The sequence below is a fragment of the Stigmatopora argus genome, chromosome 4 (assembly GCF_051989625.1).
Source record: "Stigmatopora argus isolate UIUO_Sarg chromosome 4, RoL_Sarg_1.0, whole genome shotgun sequence".
Lineage (NCBI taxonomy): Eukaryota > Metazoa > Chordata > Actinopteri > Syngnathiformes > Syngnathidae > Stigmatopora > Stigmatopora argus.
Window position 1 is genome coordinate 21,547,424 of NC_135390.1, and position 21,668 is coordinate 21,569,091.

At 40.7% G+C, this 21,668-nt stretch overlaps 2 protein-coding genes across 3 annotated transcripts; one reads left to right on the plus strand and one right to left on the minus strand.

The window, feature by feature from the left end:
• Positions 1-454: 454 nt before the first annotated feature.
• Positions 455-9,164, minus strand: LOC144073613 (sodium channel regulatory subunit beta-1-like). Of its 2 annotated transcripts, XM_077599596.1 has the most exons (6): positions 8,113-9,164; positions 4,357-4,523; positions 2,975-3,212; positions 2,763-2,904; positions 1,343-1,421; positions 1,075-1,219 (listed from the first exon to the last, which is right to left on the minus strand). In XM_077599596.1, exons 1-5 carry the CDS (start codon positions 8,165-8,167, stop codon positions 1,355-1,357), a joined length of 669 nt encoding a protein of 222 aa, XP_077455722.1. In that variant the 5' UTR covers positions 8,168-9,164; the 3' UTR covers positions 1,075-1,219; positions 1,343-1,354. The 2 variants fall into 2 exon arrangements, with proteins under 2 accessions (XP_077455721.1, XP_077455722.1); XM_077599595.1 differs by lacking the exon at positions 1,343-1,421 and having other exon boundaries at positions 455-1,219.
• Positions 9,165-10,204: 1,040 nt separating this feature from the next.
• psmc4 (proteasome 26S subunit, ATPase 4) lies at positions 10,205-17,052 on the plus strand. Its single transcript, XM_077597758.1, has 11 exons — positions 10,205-10,358; positions 11,183-11,281; positions 11,953-12,139; positions 12,216-12,362; positions 14,064-14,173; positions 14,978-15,071; positions 15,150-15,317; positions 15,398-15,474; positions 16,067-16,235; positions 16,625-16,680; positions 16,761-17,052. The coding sequence occupies exons 1-11, from the start codon at positions 10,326-10,328 to the stop codon at positions 16,872-16,874; spliced, it is 1,254 nt and encodes a 417-aa protein (XP_077453884.1). The 5' UTR covers positions 10,205-10,325; the 3' UTR covers positions 16,875-17,052.
• Positions 17,053-21,668: the final 4,616 nt, after the last annotated feature.

Genomic DNA, 21,668 nt, shown 5'->3' on the forward strand with positions numbered 1-21,668 from the left:
CAAAAAGGCTTTAAAAAGTACAATTTTGATGAGTCATTTAATTGTATAGTATATAATTAAATGAGGAAATATGAAATTCAAAATTAAAAAATTATACAATTTTAATTATCCACTCTTCATGAACAAATGCGTTAAAAAATATTAAGTCATTTATTTACTCATTTTTTAATATATTAAAATCAACACTAAGAAAAAAATTCAATTTACTAAAATATACAGTTACAAAGCTGTGTAGTATAATTTATTTAATAAATAAATATTGTTAAATTTCCGATGAACAAAAAATAAGTTATTTTCCACTTAATGAATTTAAAAAAATATATTTTTGCCAGTTTTTGAGCGTTTACGTAATTACATTTTTTTAAAAAGGGATGTAAATATTAAATGTTTCTGTATTTGTAAAATATTGTCATTATTAAACAAAAGTTGGAATGAAGGAAACACTTTGAAAATGTTATTCAAAACTCATTTTATTGTTGGTTCAAACATATTCCTCCAAAAATGTCCTCTAGACTTCCAAATTCAACCAACAAATATAAAAAAATATACTGTATGTTAAAAAAATGATTATTTTTGTCAATCGTACATAATAATGGATGTAAATAATACATTTTTAGGAATTCAGAAAGCTGTTAAAATGGGGTTTAATAACAATTTTGAAGTACAAATTAGTTAAAAATGTAAACAAATGTATTTTTAATTAGTATCCCAGTAAAAACTACATTGTTGTAATAGTAGTACTTTTTTAAAGTACTGTAAATATCATCAAACTTTAATAATGTCACAAATATGTGAGTTTCCAATTACAGTAATCCCTCATTTTTTGCAGTTTAAAGGTTCCAAGACCGTCCGCAATAGGTGAGTACATTGTTTTTATGATATCTATTTAATATAATTTGGACTTTAAAAAAAAAAACCTCTGTACTTTTTATCTCCTGAATCTAGACACGGCCCTCTAGTGGTCAGTGAAATCATCTCTAATTGTGACTTGCCTTTTCAGTTTGTTACTTTTAAGCTTATTTTGGAGGGGCTGTAGATATATTTTTATGATTGTATCCATAACTCATATTGAGCTTTTTCTTTTGTAACAGTGTCCCTCGTCGTCGATTGGTCCGCCGGTGCTTCGTCACCCCCTTCCGCCTCGGCGCGCTGCCTCGGGGGGGATGGCGGTTCCGAAGGCGGATGCGAGAAGCCGTTTCTGCGCCAGTACTTGCTCACTCTGAGGTAAAAATAAATAAATAAATAGAATAACAAGGCAGCAAAAAAAGTCCATGATTATGATATTTGTTCAATTTTCCGTCCGTTTTTGAGAGCGGGAGGGTCGGCGTGGGTTGGAACGTACCAAGTGGGTTAACTACTCTTCCACCTGCACAGCGGCGCAGTTGTCTTTGTTTTCGGGCGCTATGGCTAAATACTCGGCCCTGGTAGGTAAGAGGAAGAGGAAGAGGAAGATGAGGAGGAAGAGGAAGAGAGGGCGAGAGTCAAAAACAATCTGTTTTGACTCAGCAGAGTGCCAAATTTCAATCAAGAGTCATATTAGGAGGGCCAAATTTCATTCATTCACTTATTTTCCATAATGCTTATCCTCACAAGGTCATGGGGGGTGCCGGAGCCCATCCCATCTGACTATGGGCACCAGGCGGGGGACACCCCGAATGGGTGGCCAGCCAATCGCAGGGTTTAAGGAGACAAAGGACATACAATTGTAGCTTAAGGGCGGTTTAGATTGTTAGCTAGCTAGCTTAGCGCGTATGTTTTTGGGATGTGGGAGGAAACTGGAGTACCCGGAGAAAACCCATGCAGGAGCACAATCTCAGAAATGTGAGGCTAATGGGGTGGTCACCCGACCACCAGGAGGCGCCCTACTTTTATTTTTAAAAATAGTTTTTTCCTGTCATACGATAAAGCAATTTAGAGTGTTTAACTAGCTAGCCTAGCATGCATGTTTTTGGGATGTGGGAGGAAACTGGAGTACCCGGGGAAAACCCACGCAAGATCACAAACTCAGAAATGTGAGGCTAATGGGCTAGTCATCCGACCACCAAGGGGCGCCCTACATTTATTTTAAATTATGTCATTACCTGTCATATCAATTTAGTGTTCAACCAGCTAGCCTAGCATGCATGTTTTTGGGATGTGGGAGGAAACTGGGGTACCCCTAGAAAAGCTGTGCATGCCCAAATAAATTCTCAATCTCAGAACTGTGAGGCTAAATAATTAATTATAATAATTATAATAATAATTATTATTTTTTAAAATGAAAAATAATACTAATATTAATTTTAATAAAAAAGGAAATTAAAATAAATAATAATAATAATTTTGAAAAATGTAAATTAAAAAAATAATAATAATTTAAAAACAATTTGAATGACACATTTTCAAGATCAAGTCATTCTTATTTTGTCATTTTACTTTTTTTCAACTTTTAAAAATAATTAATTAAAAAGATATTAATTTAAAAAAAAGTAAATTAAAATAATAATTTAAAAAAATGTAAATTAAAAATTATAATTTAATTTTTAAATAAATTGAATGACACATTTTCAAGATCAAGTCATATTCGTAATTTATGTCATTTAACTTTTTTTTTCAAATTTTTGGCCACTCCTGGTCCTCCATAGAAGAATGCTGAAGATAAGAGCTAAAGGCAAAAAACATACTTTAATGTTCAAAAAGTATGTCGGGAATAAAAAAAAAAAGGAAAGAGGACTACGACCTATCGGCTAATGTTACCTTAAAAAAAAACCTTTTGGACTTACGCGTTCTCTCTCAAGGCCTCCTCGCCCGCCGCCGAGATCTTCCTGTAACAGTAGACCATCTCCACCAACAGCCACAGTTGCAGGCCCACGATGGACACGTACATCATCACCTCCGACAAGATGGACGCCCACCCCCGCGTTTCTGTCCGGAAGAAAAAGACGGGTGAGTCATGATTCCCAGCGTTGAACCCGGTTTAAAAAAAACGCCGTACTTTTAGGCACCACGCGCAAATTGATGGTCTTGCGAATGTGGGTGTGGAAAGTGTAGTCGTTGTAGAATAGCACGCGGTAGAAGATGCACGCGTACGTTCCCGCGTCGTCAAAGGTCACGTTGGCCACGTAGATGGAAGCGTCCTGCAGGTCCCGCGTCGACGTGCTGCCGCGCCATTCCACGCGCGACTCGAAGCGCTCGTCCGTGATGGAGCCCAGATGCTCCTCAAAGTCGTAAATCTGGGGGATTTCAACATCAAAATGGAGTTTTATTTAAAAATAATAATAGTATCGTGTTTCCCACAGTATAAGTTGGTCTTTTTTGTAGTTGGATTGGGCCTGTGATTTGTATCACAGTTTTGAGCTGCATTCGCTTGCTAGCTTGCAGTTTGCTAGCTGTTAGCTAAAAGTAGCTGGGCTTGGTTGTCAAAATTTGTATGGATAGCGTTGTTAATGCATCAACTCTTTAAAGTACCGTATTTTCCAGGCTATAAGTCACACTTTTTTCATAGTTTGGCTGCACCTGTGACTTATACTACAGTTTTCAGTCGCAATCTCTTGCTAGCTATTAGCTAAAAAATAGCTGGGCGGTTAAACCACCAACTCTCCAAAGTACCGTATTTTCTGTTGCGTTTTCTTGCAGTTTGCTAGCTGTTAGCTAAACGCAATTGGCTGTCAACATACTACAATTTTCATTCGCATTCTCTTGCTAGCGATTAGCTAAAAGCTGCTAGGCTTGTTAAACCACCAACTCTCCAAAGTAGCATATTTTCCAGACTATAAGTCACATTTTTTTCATAGTTTGGCTGTGCCTGTGACTTATACTACAGTATTCAGTCACATTTTATTGCTAGCTATTAGCTAAAAGCTAATTTTATAAATAAATAAAAGCTATTCTTTTATATTTTGACTGGTCCTAGGAGTCATACAACATTTTTCAGTCGCATTCTCTTGCTAGCTATTAGCTAAAAGCTGCTAGCCTTGTTAAACCTCCAACTCTCCAAAGTAGCATATTTTCCAGACTATAAGTCACATTTTTTTTCATAGTTTGGCTGTGCCTGTGACTTATACTACAGTATTCAGTCACATTTTATTGCTAGCCATGAGCTAAAACCTCATTTTAAAAATAAATAAAAGATAAATAAAAGCTATTTTTTATATTTTGACTTGGCCTACGAGTCATACAACATTTTTCAATCACATTCTCTTGCTAGCCTACTTGCTAGCTGTTAGCTAAAACCCAGCCTTGCCTCAGTCCTAGTAGCAAGAGGTGGATTGTCACTGTTTTATGAACTTTGAACTAGGAAAATTCCCTCAGAAAAAAATCCCCCGATGCAGTGCAGCCGCCAAAATTGAACGTGGGAAAGTGGAATTTGCGTCCGACCTTGTAGAAGTCGTGATCGTGCGCGGCCTTGAAGAACCAGGCCACGCTGGCCGTGGCCGTGACCTCGCCCCTCCTCTTGCACGAAATGCAGCCCAGCTTGAAGCCGCGGTGGGCCACCGCCTCCGTTTCCGAGTCCACCTCCACGCACGCGGCCGCGCACGTGGCCGCTGAACAAAAGCATTAAAAAAATAAATAATCATATGGCAACATTTGAACTCTCGTGGACCTCCACGGCGCCACGGCGCCACGACGCCGCGGTCGCGGGGATCGAATCCGTCCGTGCGTCCGTCCCCGTTTCATGGGCGACATCTCGGCTCAATGTCAACAAACGTTTGCGTGCTGACTCGCCCGAATGTCAAAAGCACGCCGCTTCATAAAAATGTCAACACGTTACATCATCCGCGACTCGGTCAGATTACGCAAGAGGTGTTCTGGAATTTGTCGTGCGCTAACTCGCTAATCGTTTCAATCAAATCATATTTTAGGACACGCAAAAGACACAAATGGTTTGCCTTTCTTTTTTTTTTAATCATAAGATATTTTACGCGGACCAAATTTGCTGTCTTTTTGGACACTTTTTTTAAGGAGCCCTTAGTAATCTGCCTAGCAACACGAAGCCATTAGAAAACATGTCATCAGAATCAGGGAAGAAATATATGCAAAATGTTTTTTTTGTATTATTTTGTATTATTTTACTTATTTTTACTTATTTTACTTATTATTTTACTTTACAGTTTTGAGTCATTTGTAAATCAAAACAAATGTACCAATCATTTTGATGAGTAGACATACCTTTATTCTTTTACTAACCTAATGACTTAACTAGCATGTTTCAAAAACATGTGATGTATGACAGTATATGCTTATTATTATTTAAATGTTTACGTTTATATCGCAAAACCATTATTCCTACAATTCACAATTTTAACTGTTTGTGTTTCATTGAATATTTTTTTTATGGTGGTTGTGATGAAAGCCATTGTAATCTGCCTAGCAACAAGGTGCCATTTGGGCAATTTCACACCTGAATTTTTTAAATCTGCCTAGCAACAAGGTGCCATTTGGACAATTTCACCCCTGAATTTTTTAAATCTGCCCAACAACAACCACCCAATCCAATCTCACGTGAATCTAAACAGCCGTTTAAATCCGTGAGAATATTTATGTTATATTTGAACGATTGCTAGTTTGACACCGTGAATGAAATGTTTCAGTTATTTCCCCCTCATAAATCACTTCAAAATCCAATCACAGCAAGAGGCCAATCAGATTCCACTTTTTTTTTTTGCCGTTTCCAATGCTTCGTTTGTACTCTGACATTTAAAAAAAAAGAGAATAATTAGAGAGTGTGGCCACAAACAGGAAATTCCAACCACATGAACAAATCCCGAGTTAGCCCGAAGCTTTTAACGAGAACAACGAGATGATTGAGCTGACGTTTGAGTGGCCCCTCGTCGCTTTGGAGACCCCGTGACCGGCGGCCATTTTGATTCATGGCGGCTTTAATTAGCGAGGTCACCGAGCGGCCGACGTATTCTCTTCCATGGCGACTCCATCTTGGCCAAGATGGCCTCTACGTGAGCTGCATTATTAATATCCGTTTGTCCTTGAACACCCACACACACACACACACCCACACACACACACACACACACACACACACACACACACACACACACTGTATTTGTGTGGGTGTGTACGTCACCCGTGCCGATAGAACATAAAATCCATGGCACTTTCAATCCCGCTATCGACGACGGCTAACTACTTTTCTTCTATTTTCAAGTCAAGAAAAAAAGTCAAATTCATTCATTCATTTTATGAGCCGCTTATCCTCACAAGGGTCGCAGGGGGTGTTGGAGCCTATCCCAGCTAACGAGGTGGCCGGCCAATCGCAGGGCACCAAGGCACAACAAGCCAAAATTCTCATATCCACGGACAATTTAGCATATGATTAGCCTAGTATGCATTTTTTTGCCATCTGGGAGAAAATATACATGGCTGCACAGTGGTTGAGTGGTTAGTCCGGCGGGCTCGCAGTTTTGAGATCGAGGGTTCAATCCCGGGTTCAAAACTTCCTGTGTGGAGTTTGCATGTTCGCGTGGGTTTTCTCCGGGTACTCCGGTTTTCTTCACGCATCCCAAAAACATACATGCTAGGCTAATTGTATGCTAAAAATATCCTTAACTATTACTGATGAGTTTTTTGTCTCTTTCTGCCCTGTGATTCTCATTTAGGGTTGTCTGGGATAGGCTCCAGCACCCCCAATGACCATTGTGAAGGTAAGTGGTACACAAAATGAATGAATATATAGTATTTGTGTGTGTAAATATATTTTTATTGTTAGTGGTTTTCTACATTTGAATGCAAATTGGAGCTTTCCATTATTTTTTTTAATGAATCTTCACCCATTTCATTTTATTTTTATTTTTTTTATGTTTTAACCGACGCCATTTTCTAATTCACCGATTTTTAATCAAGAAGTGAATTCCAGTCCAAAATTCCAAAGCCAAAAAAAACTTGGAATCCTCCGCTCGTTGTGACATCATCACAAGCTTATTCTTAAGCCCCGCCTTCCCCTTTTTTGCCGTCCTTCGAGCCAAGCAATGCACCGCAAAGTTTTGGATTCGAAACCCAATGTTGGAGTCTCGAGCGAGGATTTTTTTCCGTCCGTCCGTCCGTCCGTTCGATGGGGCGACTTTTATTTGTTTATGAATTTATTTTTATAACTTTCCTAATGTGGCAGCAGTAATAAGACAAATAGCAGCAGCTGGATGTCGAAGATAATCTCTCCTAATGCATGGCATCAAATCAAAAAAATCCTTCGGCTTAAAATGAGATCAAGCGCCACCCGCGCGCCGCCTCAAAGTTTTCTTCTATTTTTGCTTCACGTCGTCAAAATGGCGTCCTTCGTTAATTGGGGCGACACAAAAAAAATTGTTTAGGTTCAAAACGACTATCGCGTGAAAACCTGAGATTTTTTTGGGGTGTCCTGTTATGAGACGTATTTTTCCCAGGTGTGGATTTTTATTTTTTAATTAATTAATTAAATGTATTTAATCGTACGGTGTTTGTAAGGTTTTTGGGGGGTTTGTAAGGGGAATCATAATCATTTATAAGGGCAGTTATCGGCAGAGGTTGACAGGTATGAAATATAGATTTTTAAAAATGCAATAGTTACTCTTTTTAAATAACAAAAGGTTAAAACATCATCTAGATTCAATATTTGTCCTCTTTTCTAATTAAAAATAATGTAAATAAATGTAAAAAAATCCACTACAAGCAAATATTTGCTATTAAACGTCTCGAAAAGAATATTTGTACACATTTTAATGTCCAAAAACGATCTATCAATCAGCCCGAAGCCGTCAATTCATTAATCGATTAATTTCGGCAGCCTAATTAAAAGAAATAAAAATAGAAATTGAAACTACAAGTTTGACACCCCTGCTTTAAGTGGTTCCTTTGAACCAAAATGGCTGCCCCCCCCCCCCCTGCGCAGTGACCAAACCAACCCCCTGCGATCACTTTCATTAATTACCATGACGTGGGTCAGATATGTCTAAAAATATCGTCCATTTTGGCTCATAATCTGCCAAATTGCCACCAAAAAACCCCAATTCTAACTTTTTTGGGTCATCCCAACATTACATCCCACCAAAACAAAGCGTAACCCTGACAAAGTGGATGGACGCACCCCCCAAAAAATCCAATTCGATTCCCAAATAATGATGAGCAAAATTAGGAAGGTCTTACCTCGAAGACCCACGATGAGGACGGACAGCACCAGCGTCGCGGGGACTTCTGCCATGTTTTTTTTTATCTGGCGTCCACACACATGAGAACCAAAAAGAGACAACCAGTGGTCCCCTCCCCAAACTGGAGACAAGGGACGGCGTCCAGTTACACCAGAATCCGTCCCAGTATCGTCTTTCAGCCTCTGCTCCACTATTTATGAGGGACCACTTGGACCATCCTCTTCCGACTTTCTTATTTGTTTTTTTTGTTGGATTCCGAGAAGGAACATATGAGTTGACTACCCAGAATGCATTGCCAACTGAAATACCACAATAGTGATTCTTTGTTCCTTGGTTTTCCTCTTTTTTTGTGCTCCAAAATAGATTCAAATTGATACCAAAAAATAGCACCCCACTACTTTTGTTGGTATAAAACTCCTCAAATCACTTTCAAATAATCCCGTGATGGCAAAAAAATACTTTTGTCTCATTAAAACACTTCATTTCACTTCATTCTTCAGCAAAAACAGGAAAAATCCTTTTAAAAAAAATCATAATTCCTAGTTTTGATGATGCCTTTTACTCATTTGTTTGGTCAAAAACAGCGATTAGGTGAGTTTTTTCAGCAAAAAAAAGAAGAAAAAAACTGCAACGAAATAATACTTTAACCTTTGCTTCCGTGGTACAAAAAAAACTGAATATGACCCCCTCAAAAATCCACCAAAATGCCAAATGCAAAAAAAAAATCCACCAAGTGGCGATACCTTAAAATGATCAAAATAACAGCAAATTAAAAGATGAAACTGTGAATTTCCAAGTTTTCAGATCTTCCTAAACAGCCTTAAAGTGTCCAAGTAACTCCCCAAAAAAATCTAAATCTTGTTGACAATCCAAATGAATATTTTTGCAAAAATATCCTTTATGTGGTGAATCTATCTTCTCCACTTGCCATGTTTCATAGTTGGGCCCGTCCACGTCGAAAAAAGTCCAGATTCATTTCTGATGGGACGCCGGGGAGATCCGGCGGCTGGCCAGCGGTCGTGATGTGCCCGCGGTGACGACGGATGTTGTGCCGAGGTATCTTTTGGACGTGTGGGGGAGGAGGGAGGGAGGTCGCCTGGTCCATTGGTGGGGGGGGGGGGGGGTAATGTGATGCAACGTGGAGGGGGGGAGGAGGAGGAGGAGGATGATGGAGAGTTGTCAGCCTGTTGGCATGGCAACAAGGATTTGGATTTGGTGGCGTTCCTGAGCATCAGCTTTTTTTAAAAAGTTGTTTTTATGCAATTTTTTCCTGCTGGATTTTACAGTGTCTTTCAAACAGTGGCGGTCCGTGAATTTTCAGCTGACGCCTTCAGCAAAAACTATTTTATGGCTATAAAACCTCTACTGCAGCTACAGCTTGCGACACATCAAAAAAATCATCAGTAATAACCACATACCACCCTGGCAACAAATAATGGCTGAAATGTGATTGGTTAAATGCTTAAATATGAAAACACACACCTGGAAGCAGTGCAACCACAGGGGAAAGCAATGAAAGGAAGCTAACAGACAATTTGGAATTATTTAATAAGTATTCATGGACAAAATATAATTAACATCAGTCTGTGATTCAGATATGTCTTAGGCCAGCAGAGAAGGCATTGAAGGCCCTGACGGCACACCACTGCTTTCAAAATAATATAGTCTGAATGTTTGTTTATTCTATTTTCTGATTTTAATGTATTTATTTTACGTTTAACGGGAGTATAATTCTCACCCGTTTAGCCTGTTTGTTTGTTTGAACTTTGAACCGAGTTCGAATATTGGACGTCTATTATCGTCATTGTTTCTTGTGCAATTGCGCACGAGGACCGCTAGAGGGTGGAAAAGATCATATAAAAACGAGACTTTAACCCTTTGCACAAATTCGGTCAAAAGTTCTTTTTTTGCATAATGAACGACCACTTTTTTGGTTTTTGCCCAAGTTTAGACAAATGTGTTAGAAACAACCCACATTCATTTTACGTGAAAACTCCGTGATTTTGTTTAAATAATAAAAACAACGAACACCTTTTTGTAGAAACGCGATTGCTACAAAAAAGACAGAAATTGAATTTAGATTGCCATTAATATTCCGGCCGTTTTGTGTTTATTTTTAATAATAGCTCGAGTCAAAACTACTTTACCCACAATCCCCTTTGAGATAACTTACTACGTCACGACGTCCAAGCGGCACTGTCAGAATCCAACATGGAGGACATCATGGCTGTTGAAAAGAGCCCGGTATGTAAAGGGAAATTTGTCTTACTTATATTGTAGCCGTTAACTAAACCTCCTAGTTGTTTTATACACATTAAGACAATACTCGACACCATCTTTTGATTTTAGGGTTGCCTTTCCGCATTGTCTCAATGCCCTTTAAACACTGTCGAATACGTAAAGCTGGCAATTCATTCTGTGTACATAAATGCTATGTCACGCAAGTTAGCCGCTAACGTTAGCATCGTACTTTTTGCCCATTCTGTAATATGTTCACTCAAACACAAAGGTCACAGTTTGAAATAAATTGTTTCGAAGGTGTATTTGTGGTGAAGAATGAATAATATATCTAAAAAAAGTGACATTTACTTTATTCTTCCACGCTATCAAATGAGGCTAACCATGCTAGGTTTGTTTTTAATGCCGAAAAATGTATTCTCGTTTAACGGAGTTTTGTATTGAAAGAACATAAAATGGAATTTATTCGTAATAGGTTTTTCTCTTAGTCTTTCCTCTCTATAATCATACTATGCCCTATCTAAAAAAATAAATACGTAGAATAATGAGATAGACATTGAAATGGCAATGGCAGCTATTAAGTAAAAATAAACATACGCATTTTTCTCCGGTTAAAGCGTGTATGTAAACATAACATAACTAGTTTTCCGATAATCAGTTGGGGGTCAAGTGAATTTATAATCTCAAGTGGTATGAAAATAATAGACAGTGGCTCCTTAGCCGGTAACCGGTCAAATAGTCCCAGGGGCTATTTAGCCGGTAACCTATTATTTAACATTGAGTGAATAGCGGATTTTCTAAACCATTCCATTTTTTTTTTTGATTGACAGGAGGAAATGCCGACAATCTCCAACTCGCGTCCGCAAACTGGTCTGTCCTTCCTGGCGCCAGAACCAGAAGACCTGGAGGACCTTTACAGCCGATACAAGGTCAGGGAATCATTGATTTTTTTTCTCCAGGTCCAAGATGTAGTATTTTTCTCCCGACTTGTCGCTTAAAAAAATCAAGACTGAATCGAGGGTACGGCTTATATGCGCACAAATTAGACTTGACATGCACGAAACTGCAAGGTGACCAAGACGAAAGGCCATAACGCAAGACAATGCGGCCGATACGGTCATTTGTTTCAAAATAGATAAAGGATAAACACATTAAACGCTAGACAAAATTTATTTTGACGTCTATGAATGAAATTCAAGAAAGAAAAAAAAAACGCATCTTGCATGAGAAGTGAAAAAAAAAACACTTGTGCCTACCATTGGTCGCTCAGGGCGCCGCCACCTTACCTAGCGATGACAAACGAGACAGCTACGGACACACTTTCTGGTTGTACTGCTCACCTGACTTCCTTTTTGAATTTGTCTACGTGCAGGCAACAGACGATCCTTTGAATACATACAGAATCTCAGAAATAAGAAATAAGATTTTCCTTTCAAAGTAACACATTTGTACTCTCTATAAAAACCATGAACATGGATGTGAAAATTGTGAATCAGGGGGCGGCTTATACGAGGGAAATTGTCAAATTCAACCATTTTAAGGGTACGGCTTCCACGTGGAGGCGGCTAATATGCGAGAAAATAAGCTTTTTCCATTACAGAAGCTCCAGCAGGAGCTGGAGTTCCTGGAAGTGCAGGAAGAATACATCAAGGACGAGCAGAAGAACCTGAAGAAAGAGTTCCTCCACGCGCAGGAGGAGGTGAAGCGGATCCAGAGCATCCCCCTCGTCATCGGACAGTTCCTGGAGGCGGTGGACCAGAACACCGCCATCGTGGGATCCACCACCGGTAGACCGAGCGTTAGACCAAAATGCCGGCGCTCCGCCTCCACCTTTTGCTGACTTTGTGGCCGTCCGTCCCTCAGGGTCCAACTACTACGTTCGCATCTTGAGCACCATCGACCGGGAGCTGCTGAAGCCCAACGCCTCGGTGGCGTTGCACAAACACAGCAATGCCCTCGTGGATGTCCTGCCCCCCGAGGCCGACAGCAGCATCATGATGCTCACCTCAGGTATCGTGCGGTCGCCGCCCCCTTTTAATGACTGGACGCCGATCGCGTGGCCGTCAATTGAAATCCGGTTAGCTCCAGTGGCCGCCCAATTAGGAAGCCTGTGGTGATGGGGAATAAATCCATTTATCGCACGGGGAGTTAAAAAGGGAGCGGTAACATTAACGTATGCGACTTATAGCTGCATTCGCTTCTTCGTTTTCTGGACCGCTTGTCCTCACAAGGGTCGCGGAGGGTGCTGGAGCTCATCCCAGCTAACGACGGGCACCAGGTGGTGGCTAGCCAATCGCATGGTCCAAGGAGATGAATCATTCATAGCCAGTGACAAGATGAGATATTGATTTGTTTGATGAGGGACATCACTTATGAATGAACATTTATAATCATGTTGATTAGATTAGATAACTTTATTCATCCCGTATTGTGTTTATACAGTAACTCGAGCGAACGTTTCCCATTGAAATTAATTAAAAACAAATTAATTCATTCCAACCCTCTGAAAAAACACCAAAAACGGGATATTGGATTGGAAAAAATGTTTGATTTCTTTGAATTCGCCATCTATTAACAAAGTAACACAACTAGTGGTTTAATAGTAATAAAATGTGTTTAATATAACTAAAATTGGGCGGTGTTGTGTGCACGAGTATACTTCATTACCCAGAAAGCCCTATTTTTGCCCGCACATGCGCGTTGTGCGTTTCCTGGTCAAAACTCGTCTGAATAAACCGTTCAGTGCTCGTAGATATCTGTTATACACGAAAGAGATGCGGCAAAAAAAGACAGTGCGCTACAATGATAAACAGCCTCTCATGTCATGGCCACCTGGCTTGGTCGCATCTCGAAATTTTGATCGTATCGCAGGCGAATTATTCGATCGAAATTTTCGTCGTACCACGAGCTGATCGTAGGTCGAGCTACCACTGTATATATAGATTGTAGCTGCTGACTAATTAGCCTACAATTAGCCTAGCATGAATGTTCTGGGGAAGTGGGAGGAAACTGGAGCACCCAGAGAAAATCCACGTAAGCCCGGGGAGAACATGCAAACTCTATACAAGAGGGAGGACCCACCCGAGATGCTATGCTAACCACTTTAGCTTGCTTTGAGCTAACGGCAGTCTTCTCCAAGGCCTATTACAGCATTTGTAAACAAGCCAAACCATAAAAAAACCCTCTATTGTTCCACATCCGCGAGGGCGGGGCAAAGGTCCACTTGATGTACCGAGTTTACAGCTTACTGTTGAACATTTCAAAATAAGAGCACGCCACCTTTCACCGAAATGCAGACGTCTGCAGTCTACATAAATCAGCTTTTACGCGCTCGCCAACGAAAGCTAACCCGCTGACACCCTCCATTTTCAAACGGATATTGCTCGGGACAGAGTCCTATTGACCTGAAAGGGAAGTCCATCAAAACAGGAAGTGGAAACGTGGACGTGAAAACAAAGCAGCACTGCTCGTTTGATAGAGGAAGCATCCATTTGGCGTATTTAAAAGTGGCCACGCTGGCAATTGGTGAAACTACCCAAATAAATGTGAGGAGGAAATAGAAGCTTCACCCCCCCCCCCCCCCCCCCCCCCCAAAAAAAAAAAAAACCCACACAAGAAGCCGTGGAGTAAAAAATGGGTTTCATTGGGGGGGGGAATGAAAGTATCCCTCCGTGTTGATGGATTTGTCCGCAATGCCGTTTGTGACTCCAGATCAGAAACCAGACGTCATGTACGCCGACATCGGAGGGATGGACATCCAGAAGCAGGAAGTCCGGGAGGCCGTGGAGCTTCCGCTCACGCATTTTGAGCTCTACAAACAGGTCACACACACACACACACACACACAAAAAACTATGCGGGTGTCAAATGGCGGTCCTCTAGGGCAGTATTTCCCAAGCATTGTGCCACGGGAAATTGCACAATGTAATATTCAGAGAAAATGAATAGGAATAGAACCAGATTCAAATAGAACTGTTACAAGGTTAAAATCAAAATATGAGCAATGTTAAATGAGAGATTATACTATTACAAGATGTCAATTGGGAAACAGTCATTTTGGTGCTTATTTTTCTCTAACATACGTGTCAAAGTGGCGGCCCGGGGGCCAAATCTGGCCCGCCGCATCATTTTGTGTGGCCCGGGAAAGTCAATCATGAGTGAATTTGTTTTAGGATCAAATTAAAATGAAGAGTATAGATGTATATTAAATTTCCTGATTTTCCCCCCTTTTAAATCAATAATTGTCATTTTTTTAATCCATTTTTCTGTGTTTTTAGTTCAAAAATCATTTTGTAAAATCTAAAAAAATATATATATAAAAAGCTCGGAATAACCAAAAAACCTTGTACGCCCCCGCCATCATCTTCGTACGAGTCGTACAGTGTTTGTAAGGTTTTTTGGGGGTTTGTAAGGGGAATCATAATCATTTATAAGGGCAGTTATCGGCAGAGGTTGACAGGTATGGAAATGAGAAGTTGTCACTCATACTGTACATACAGAATGAAACGATTTTATTTTGACATGGGCGCTAGAATTTTAACCAGCCAACCAACCAAACCTCGTGTCGACACCCTTGTTGTCCTCCAAAGTAAAGAAACTCAATGGGGGCGGCCATTTTCCCACAGATTGGCATCGACCCGCCGCGAGGAGTCCTCATGTACGGACCTCCGGGATGCGGCAAGACCATGCTGGCCAAGGCCGTGGCGCACCACACCACAGGTACGCCCATCGAAACAAAGTCGTCACTGGCGAATCCCCCCCAAAAGCGTGACGACCCCGCCCCGTCCCCCCCGACAGCGGCGTTCATCCGCGTGGTGGGATCCGAGTTCGTCCAGAAGTACCTGGGCGAGGGGCCCCGCATGGTGCGGGACGTCTTCCGCCTGGCCAAGGAGAACGCCCCCGCCATCATCTTCATCGACGAGATCGACGCCATCGCCACCAAGCGCTTTGACGCGCAAACCGGAGGTAATGTCGAAGGAGCGGCCGTATCTGGGAGTGAAAAAGAAGGAGCCTTCCTCACGTGGTTGGTCGTTTTGCATCTCCAGCCGACAGAGAAGTGCAGAGGATTTTGCTGGAGTTGCTTAATCAGATGGATGGTTTCGACCAGAATGTCAATGTCAAGGTGGGTCCCATCTGAGGACGCGCGTGCGTCTAGTATGCGTGCGTGCGTCTAGTATGCGTGCGTGCGTCTAGTATGCGTGCGTCTAGTTTGTGTGTGTGTGTGTCTCTAGCATGTCATCGTTTATCTTCAATCGACACAAGGGACTAAATATATTTAGTATATTGTTTATTTACATATACAGTCGTACCTCTACTTACGAAATTGATCGGTTCCAGAATTTTTTTTGTAAGTTGAAAATTTCGTAAGTAGAGGTGTACTTTATATGTAAATTCCCTCATTGATTCCACGGTCCTCACACAATGTCCAACTGAACCCTTTAAAATGGGCCAAAATGTCCCAATTTTGGATGAAAGATGTTAGGAAACACACAAAACAGATACATTATAAGGAAATGATTTATTAATGTCTAAAAATTAATAAAGCATATGAAAATGCCCTGCCCTCGGTATCAATAAAAATTGCAAGTGTTTTGGATTTTTCAATCTCGTTATATTTAGTGGTTTTTTTTGCCTTGATTCAGTTTATCATTCCGTTCTCTTTCGAGTCACGAGACCACAAAAATAAACATCCTCATCTGTCCAATCTGTCCCAGGTGATCATGGCCACCAACAGGGCGGACACGCTGGACCCGGCGCTGCTGCGTCCCGGCCGCCTGGACCGAAAAATCGAATTCCCGCTGCCCGATCGGCGGCAGAAGCGCCTCATCTTCTCCACCATCACCAGCAAAATGAACCTCTCCGAAGAAGTGGACCTCGAAGACTGTATCCTTCACCCAAAGTGACGCCCAAGTCCATCCCGCCGTGACCGGACGTTTGGTCGAGCGGACGTTTGGTCGAGCGGACGTTTGGTCGAGCGGACGTTTGGTCGCCGGGTTCGCTTGCTGCCAAATTATGACCTAGAGTTTACTGTTGATATTTTGATATTAGACATTTAGATATTAAACTCTCATGATTATAATTTTGAGAGCTGGTTTCAACAGTAACAACCCGGCGACCAAAACGTCCGCTCGACCAAAACGTCCGCTCGACCAAGACGTCCGCTCGACCAAAGCGTCCGCCCGACCAAAAACGCCCGCCCGACCAAAAACGCCCGAGTACCCGATCCCACGGTCATAGAAATCCTAGCCCGTTTGCCTTAACCGCTTTCACAGACGTAGCCCGGCCAGACAAGATTTCCGGTGCCGACATCAACTCCATCTGCCAGGAGGTAAGCAAGCGAACGAGCGTCCCGACCGCCGACCCAACTTCGGTAACGGCGGATTCTAACACGGGTTTCTTCGCCGTCAGGCCGGCATGTTGGCCGTCCGCGAGAACCGCTACATCGTCCTGGCCAAAGACTTTGAGAAGGCGTACAAGACGGTGATCAAGAAAGACGAGCAGGAACACGAGTTCTACAAGTAGAGGGTCGAAGAAAAACGGGACGTCCAAGCTGTCCAAGTATGTGTTGGTGGTGGTGGTGGTTTTTGTTTGTACAGGTGCTCTTCTGGCTCCACAGAAGAAGGAAACCAAACAAAACAGCTGTACTAATAGTTGTATATGACCGAGGTCTCCATTAAAGATGTTTTCCATAAAATTTCAATGGGAACGGCCATTTTGTTTGACAATCACGCTTAAGTCAAAAGAAAATGATTACAACTTTTTGGAATTATGTTGATGGTTGGAGCCATGACATGACATTGGACTACTGCAAGTTACCTGGCTTTTGGATTACACTATTTTTATTGCATAGTACTGCAGAATCAAAAGAATTACCATATTTTCTCGCATATAAGCCGTATCCTTAAAATGGTTGAATTTGACAATTTCTCTCGTGTTCACCATTTGAACCTCCGTATTCATGGTTTTAATAGAGTACAAATGTGTTACTATGAAGGGAAAATCTTAAAAAAATCATCCCACGTGGTATTTCTGAGATACTGTATTGATCGAAAAGATCATCTTCTGGAAAAGGTGTTGCATGCACGTAGACGAATTCGAAAAAGGAAGTCATGTGAGCAGTACAACTCGGAAAGTGAGTTTTTTTTAAACGTTTTATGCATTTTTTGGCCCATGGGCCAACACTTTGACACCTGTGACTTAAATGATTTAAATAGTAAAAATACAAATCTGAAAAACTCATTTAAAGAAGCCATGTTAAAATAAAACACTTTATTGGGAAAAAAATCTATTTAAAGATATGTGATCCATGTGTTTATTCATTTTTATTACTGTTTACAAAGTACATTACTGTTTTACTGGAAGGAGTTGAAAACTATCGAATAATAATAATACATCGACGTCCAATTCTCCATTAAATTGAATTGAACGTCACATTTCCTATTTTACTACGTACCTGAACGCATCTTCACTAACGGGGCTAGCAGTGAACGAGTTAAGCTAATAGTAGTAACTTTTGAATACATGCCTACAAAATAGTCGGCTTAAAAAACACACAATAGTTTTAATTAACTATGTACATGGCTGACACATTCGGTTATTAAGAGTTATTTAGTATGAAAAAAAAGAAAGGAAAAAAACGTAAATGTGCGGAGGAGGAATTGTGGTTAAAAAGGGGGCGGAGGAACCGAAGCAAGCAGGCGACCCTCCGGACACGGTCTCTTATCAGCATAATTCAGTCTCGTCAGTGCGGACTCTCCACGACCGGTCCGCCTAAATTAACATAAAAAAGCTCAAAAGACTCACGGCAAGGAAGGAAATCCTTTTTTCCGTGGGAATATCTACCAATAGTCGTCTGCCGACTCGATACTGGAGCCGGTCGACCTCCGAGGTAAGCGTTTTCCCGTCTAAAATTGACGCTGAGCGGGCGGGGAGAAACAGCTGCTAGTTTAGCTTAGCTACATGCTAACTCCGGTACGTCGCGGCTTCTCTCCCCGCAGATAGTAAGCCCGAGGGCGGTCAGATTTCTACACTGTTCGCGCTGGAGTTTTCGTGGGTTTAGTCACATTTTTAAAAGCGTATTTGAATATACTTTTAACCTGTTGACCTAACGAAGAAGTAGCGTTATAACAGTTTGAACTTGGGCAACTAATATCTCCTAAAAACGACGTTTTGGAAAGATTTCAAGAAAAAAAGTGGCACGTGCATAATTTCTTTCGAACTTCGATGCAAGCGGACGCTAGCCAAACTTTTTAAATACTAACTTATTTTAAGATAAACCATCAAATAAGTTGCTTCGGGGTTCAGCCGAAGTTAAAAAGGTGTCGAAAAAGTGTTTTAAAGTAAGATATGGCGAACACTTGTGGTCGAGAAACGGTCGTTGTTGTCTGGTATTGTTTCGCGATGCTTTACATATAATGGTTACTTGAGTTCCAGAATTCGACAACACGAAGGAAATGATGAATAAAATGACATTTTATTATAATAATACTAGTTTTAGATGGAGAAAAAATTTGCATGGGTGCAGAGGACCAGCTTGTCATGTCTATATCAGGGGTGGCCAAGTCCTGTTCTCGAGAGTCCCTATCCGGTCTGTTTTCCATATTTCCCTCCACCTTAGTCAAATAGTCCGGATCGGTATCAAGCTTAGACCATAGGGGCTCTCCAGAAATTGATTTGGCCACCCCTGGTCTTTATATTCTATTAATCCTTATAAAGTGTGATTTATGGATGGATGTGTGCTGGTTATGTTAGCATTCTCACCCTACGTTTGTCCAAATCGTGCATCGTAGAGAGTTACATTTTTTTTAGTGGTGGCCAGAAACTTGGCTGTTATGGCCTTGTAGCGCCCCCCAGCAGGTTGAAGTCGGCTCAGTGAAACTGCTCATGGCCATTGTTGGCTTTTATTCATACGTAGACCGTCTTGTTTTACCTTGTTTTGTCGCCGGTCTTTTGGTCGTCGGTCTTTTGCTCGCCGGTCTTTTGGTCGCCCGTTGTCGCGGTCGGGGCGACCAAATGACTGGCGACCAAATGACTGGCGACCAAATGACTGGCGACCAAATGACTGGCGACCAAATGACTGGCGACCAAATGACTGGCGACCAAATGACTGGCGACCAAATGACTGGCGACCAAATGACTGGCGACCAAATGACTGGCGACCAAATGACTGGCGACCAAATGACTGGCGACCAAATGACTGGCGACCAAATGACTGGCGACCAAATGACTGGCGACCAAATGACTGGCGACCAAATGACCGGCGACCAAAAGACCGGCGACCAATCGACCGCACACGGTCTCTACCCTCCGCGAAATGCGTCTAATTTTACTTCTATTAAACACATTTTATTACTATCAAACCACTAGTTATGTGTTATTTTGTTAATAGATGGCGAATTTGAAGAAACGGAACATTTTTTCCAATCCAATATCCTGTTTTTGGTGTTTTTTCAGAGGGTTGGAACGAATTAATATGTTTTTAATTCATTTCAATGGGAAACGTTCACTTGAGTTACGAAAAGCTCGACATACGATCTTAGTCCCGGAACGGATTAAGATCGTATGTTGAGGTACCACTGTAGTCACAAATGTGGCTGTGAGATTTGAATAGTTAGCCAGGCTAAGAGCTTTCGCATGCTGATGGCGCCCCGTTGTTAGCGACGACGACGCACGCCGCTCTCGTTCTTTAAACAGTCCGTCCCGGCGGACGTTAGCACTCCGGAGATGGCCGCGTACCAGCTGCGCCCGCAGCCAAATGAGGCGTGCTCGCCTCGCCACGAGTTGCCATGGCGGGCATGGCGGCACGCGCTCCCCCTGCCACCCCCGTTCGCAATCCCCAGCTCGCGATCGCACGTTATTTTGCTAGCACGCTCAGTGAATTTGAATTTGCCTTTCACTTTGTGTCCATAAGGCTCGTGGGATAAAGGTTCCGTGAAAGACGGAAGGGGAAAAAAAAACAAATAATTCAGGTTGTTGTGTAAGAGTTGTTTAGCTAAAGCTAATTTCAGCCGCTAGCAGTTGCTTGAAAATACCAAAGCTGGCATGAGAATGCAGGAAAAAAGAAGGGATGCAATTCTAAAGGTAGAAAAATGGTCTAATATCAAGATTGAAGTTGTATTTTAGACAGTCTTTTTTTTAGGTTTCAAATGATCGCCGTTTTCTAAGATGTTTTAGCGGATAATTTTAGTCACATTTTCCAGGAAATTGTTTCAGAGAAATGTTTAGTTTATGTATCAGGTTTGTCGGTTGTAGATTCCAGATTAATGTGGTAATATTATGAAAATATAGTCGTATATTTTTCAGGTTGTAGGTTTTTTTTTTAATTCATAATGAAGTTGTATTTGTCCAGTAATGTAAATTATTGGTTTTATTTTTGTTTTTGAAGTCATTGTATTTTTGTATTTAAAAAAAAAAGTACATTATTTTATATTCATTATTTATCTATTATTTTTATATGCAATACAATTTTAATTTTTTGTATTAATGTAATTTAAAAAAAATATTTATATATTATTTTATATGCATTATCTTATTTTTATATGTAATACAATTTTATTTTTTTGTATTAATGTAATTTAAAAAATATATTTATTTATTATTTTATATGCATTATTTATCTATTATTTTTATATGAAATACAATTTTAATTCTTTATATTAATGTAATTTAAAAAAATATTTATATATTATTTTATATGCATTATTTATCTATTATTTTTAAATGCAATACAATTTTAATTTGTTGTACTAATGTAATTAAAAAAAGAAATATTTATATATTTTATATTCATTATTTATCTATTATTTTTATATGCAATACTTTTTTTTTTTTACAAATTTGTCCATTGAAAGATGTTATTAATAATACAAGATGAAATGCATATATTTTTTAGATAGACATTTTAAGTCAGATTTTTAAGAATCCAATAACATTTTGGCAGAAAAATATTTATTTAAATTATTTTTTTTAAAGTCACTATTTGTCCAACGCATTTTTATAAGATTTCAAGTTGACTCACATTTTTGTTCGCCGCCATCCCTCCCACCTAAAAACGGATCGGACGTCTCTCGTCGTCAAAGGCGGCCAACGAGTTGACGGAAATAAACGCCGCTCTTCCCATTCTTTCCCCTTTGGGACACGAATTGTCCAGAGGTGACCAACCCTATTTAACTCTCCAGCCAATTCGTGCGTGTAAGCAATTGCAGCAGACATACATTTAGTGCATATAATTTTAATGACCCAAGGGCATGGAAGAAAAGGTTGGTCGCCAGCGTTTTTCACCACCCGAGCGTGACCGCTACGAGGAAGTGGATGACA

Bases quoted from the DNA above. Each gene is read 5' to 3' on its own strand.
- psmc4 (XM_077597758.1), top strand. From the start codon at position 10,326: ATGGAGGACATCATGGCTGTTGAAAAGAGCCCG. The intron at 15,318-15,397 runs GTAATGTCGAAG...TTGCATCTCCAG, and splicing joins CTTTGACGCGCAAACCGGAG to CCGACAGAGAAGTGCAGAGG. The intron at 15,475-16,066 runs GTGGGTCCCATC...AATCTGTCCCAG, and splicing joins ACCAGAATGTCAATGTCAAG to GTGATCATGGCCACCAACAG.
- LOC144073613 (XM_077599595.1), bottom strand. From the start codon at position 8,167: ATGGCAGAAGTCCCCGCGACGCTGGTGCTGTCCGTCCTCATCGTGGGT. The intron at 4,524-8,112 runs GTAAGACCTTCC...GCTTTTGTTCAG, and splicing joins CCTCATCGTGGGTCTTCGAG to CGGCCACGTGCGCGGCCGCG. The intron at 1,220-2,762 runs GTAAGTCCAAAA...TTTTTACCTCAG, and splicing joins GAGGCCTTGAGAGAGAACGC to AGTGAGCAAGTACTGGCGCA.